The sequence below is a fragment of the Triticum dicoccoides genome, chromosome 3B (genome assembly GCF_002162155.2).
Source record: "Triticum dicoccoides isolate Atlit2015 ecotype Zavitan chromosome 3B, WEW_v2.0, whole genome shotgun sequence".
In the NCBI taxonomy this organism is placed as follows: Eukaryota; Viridiplantae; Streptophyta; class Magnoliopsida; order Poales; family Poaceae; genus Triticum; species Triticum dicoccoides.
The window spans coordinates 857573552-857577211 of NC_041385.1; the positions used below are offsets into that span (position 1 = coordinate 857573552).

Below are 3660 nucleotides of genomic sequence, written 5' to 3' on the forward strand. Positions count from 1 at the left end.
CCTATATCCCTACCTGACAGAAACAGTTGTGACCTATTTGTCTTGTTAAAATAGTGGATCAACAGCACATGATGGTATGTAGCATGACTCTGCACAGATAGCTTTCTTATAAATTTGTGGCATGGAGGTTTCGTGGTGTAGTTGGTTATCACGTCAGTCTAATTTGTGGCATGGAGGTTTCGTCATGTAGTTGGTTATCATCCCTTCTCGATGTAATAGAACATGTAATAGGCCTTTTGGTTCTCTTGAGTTATTTTAACTTCTATATTGGAAAGAACTGAATATTATGTACCTTCGCCAGAAGGGCTAATGTAGTCCCTGCTAAAGTGATCCTCCTCCTGCTAGTGATCAGAGGCCGGTCTTTTCCTGTTGGTCTTCTCATGCTGCGGTTTTCCTCTTCCTTATGGTTTCATTTGCCGCAGTATTTTCTTTTCTTCTGATTGCCGAGTTATGTAGTATTAGATTGTCGAGTTTTGTGGTTTACAGCACAGGATTTTGTTTTTACAAAAGGTGGATCCCAACAAGACACGATGGTATGCGCATCTTGTAGTCTATCTGTCTTATTGAGAAAATACATTAATGTCTCGTGGTGTAGTAGGTTATCACGCCAGTCTAACACACTACATGAAGAAGCCAAATTGTTATTGTTTTTTCTTTTCTGCAAAATTACAAAATGCACCAATAAATCTTTGTCATTTGCTAGTTTCCCATTTCAGTGCCTATGTTTGTAAGTATTCTTCCCTCTTGGAATCTCCGTTTTGCCACTGTTTCTCACTTTCTGTGATGTGACGTGTGCGCAAATATTCCCACAACAACTAAACAATAATAAAGCCATATACGCAAGCGACCGAATAATGGCAACTTTATATTGCCACTCAAGGCGCATCTCCAAACCGACCTGTCATGTCCATAGTTGCGTCTCAACACTCGGGGCAGAAAGGCTCGCTCTCAACCACTGCTTCATATCACCGGATCCACACGGCCAAATAGTGTCCTCCATTTTCGAAGTGATGACAGTATATCTCGTGGGAAAATTGTTTCCACAATTCGATATCCCTCCCGTTGATGAAAAAATCACGTTCGGCTTCGGCATCACAGAATGCACATAAGAAAATTGTTTTCTTCGTTCTGAGCTGGAATAATGTATTCCCTCCCATAAAATAAAATCATCAATAGTTCACTTCTCTATATACCTGGATGGAAAGTAATGGCCAGTGTGGATCACCCAAGATGGCACGCCAAGTGTTGTTTAACTCTACTATGTAGACAAGTCATTATATGCACACAATTATGTAAGAAAAATAAATAGGTCAAGAACTGTCTGGCCATAGATGGAGCTTTCTACAGATGGGTACAAGAATTTGGCACCACCCACTCAGTTTACCTCTCACCTTTTTGCATTGCTTTCATATGTAAAAAATAGTGAGTGGATTTGCGATCTGCCTTAAAATGACAAGATGGGGGTTGGGGGTTTTAAAAAATTCCAAATGCATTCTTTATATTCACATGTTTATTTATTTTGTATTTGTTTGTGCATGTCATAAAATCATAAATTTGCACAAGCATGCATAATACTCAATGATCTACAATGACAATAGGCTTTAAGATTTTTCAAAGCATGAGAAAAAAATCAAATGACGTCAGCTGGAAATTAAAGATATGTTCAGACTTCCAAACAATTATGATCTCTTTGGTCCAAACTTCAAAGGAACCATTATTGAAAATTTGGTGATTCTAGTTGTTAGAATATTTTCCTACGGGACTAGTAGGGCTGGGAACCATAATGTTATTCTATGGCCATGTATTCGTAGGAAAATTTATGTCGAGCCAAATCTTCTGGAAATAATTCCGTTAGTTCAATGACAACTATGTGCTTGCACCTAATGTTTTGGAAAGTTCTTGTGTTTTGTTTTCCTTCTGCAGTAAATCAACATCCATATTTTACACATTACTCTATCTTTAATTCCCACGGGATCCAACACAGCATGGCATGAAATATGTATGTTAATTTTTCCAGTTCCCTCTTTTAAAAATGCCGCAAACAGATGTGCCATGTAATCTTCAAAAAAAAGTGGGAGTGAGATAGTTATTGAAATGCATGTAGGCTGGAGACTAAAATTTCAGTAAAATTCAGCTTCTAACACTAAAACTGAAAAAGTCGCCAAACCTATGGCAACCAAGAGCCAGCAAGATTTTTTAAATAAAAAATATTTTCGGCGACCTCCACCTAAGAAGTCCTAGCTTTTTTCCTTGTCCTGACATTCAAAAAACACTGAGTGATGGTTATCAGCCGAATATATTCACTAAGGGCATGCACGAAAGAGAGCTATTTATTTATTGCTAAGGTTTCAGAATTTAGTTTGATTTTGATTTAATTTGAAATTCATAATTTACCGAGAAATACAACTATAAATTCAAGCATCCCTAAACTAAATAAAAACGTATCTATATTTGGAAAAAAATTGATGTTTTTTAATAAACTTGTTAAAACATGGAAACATTTGACATTTGAAAAAAAAATCAGTACAGCTAATATTTTGAAAAAGGAAGTTAGTACGTACACCAATAATTCGATATACCCATAAAATATTGGCCGTTGTTCCTTTAGTGGTTCCTTTGATGTAAGAAACAAGCTAGTAGAGACAAAGGGAATCAAATCATGGGAGGAGGTGGCCCTATCCTTATTCCTCTTCCCCACGCGGTTGCTCTCGTCCATCCTTTACCAAAAGTGCAGCATCTCTCATCTCCGTCTTCATCTTCTCTTCCTCCTCCTTCCTTGATGCTCACTCGCCTATAAATAGCCCTCGCTGCCTGCCATTGTTACTCAAGCCAGCAAGCAAGAAGCACACAGGAAGCTCCTAGCCAACACCAATCAAAGCCTCCATCCAATCCCAAGCAACCTCGAGGATGTCTTGCTGCGGAGGAAACTGCGGCTGCGGCAGCGCCTGCAAGTGCGGCAACGGCTGCGGCGGCTGCAACATGTACCCGGAGGTTGAGGCCGCCGGCGCCACCCTCCTCGTCTCCGCCACCGCCACCCACAAGGCGTACGTCCCTTCTGTTTCCTCATACATCATGCGCCCGCTATAATATGACTATATATGTTGATCTTGCTATGGGACTAAGGATTGATGGATGGGTGCAGGAGCTCGGGCGGGATGGAGATGGCGGCGGAGAACGGCGGCTGCGGCTGCACCCAGTGCAAGTGCGGCACCAGCTGCGGCTGCTCCTGCTGCAGCTGCTAGATCTATCATCGGTCATGCATGCACCGCGCGCATCATATCTATGATCTATCTACAATCTACTTACCATGTAACGCCACCTGATCGAGGGTCTTTGTATGTATGTAAGCACCTGCCAGCATGAGCAGAGCAGGTGCACTGCCATGCATGTAAACCGACCCCTAAATAAAATCTCCCGTGGTTTAACCTATACTTGTGTTTGTACTATCAACTTGCGAGGTGCCTGGGTTGTTACTAGACCAGCTGAATGCTCTCTTGAAGCAACGTGTGCACCGCTTGGAATCGGTGTATCTTTATACACCTGTGTATTTATTTTACAGGTGTATATTTTTCTTAGAAGAAAAAGGCTGCGCCCCTGTTCCATTTCAGAAGAAACGAAACAACGATCCAGAGTGTGTTACATCATGTAGCTCACGACGGA

At 41.0% G+C, this 3660-nt stretch overlaps 1 protein-coding gene across 1 annotated transcript; it reads left to right on the forward strand.

Moving 5' to 3' along the window:
- Window positions 1–2823: 2823 nt before the first annotated feature.
- Window positions 2824–3431, forward strand: LOC119278994 (metallothionein-like protein 2C). Its single transcript, XM_037560399.1, has 2 exons — window positions 2824–3044; window positions 3143–3431. Exons 1-2 carry the CDS (start codon window positions 2908–2910, stop codon window positions 3240–3242), a joined length of 237 nt encoding a protein of 78 aa, XP_037416296.1. The 5' UTR covers window positions 2824–2907; the 3' UTR covers window positions 3243–3431.
- The last annotated feature ends 229 nt before the right edge of the window (window positions 3432–3660 follow it).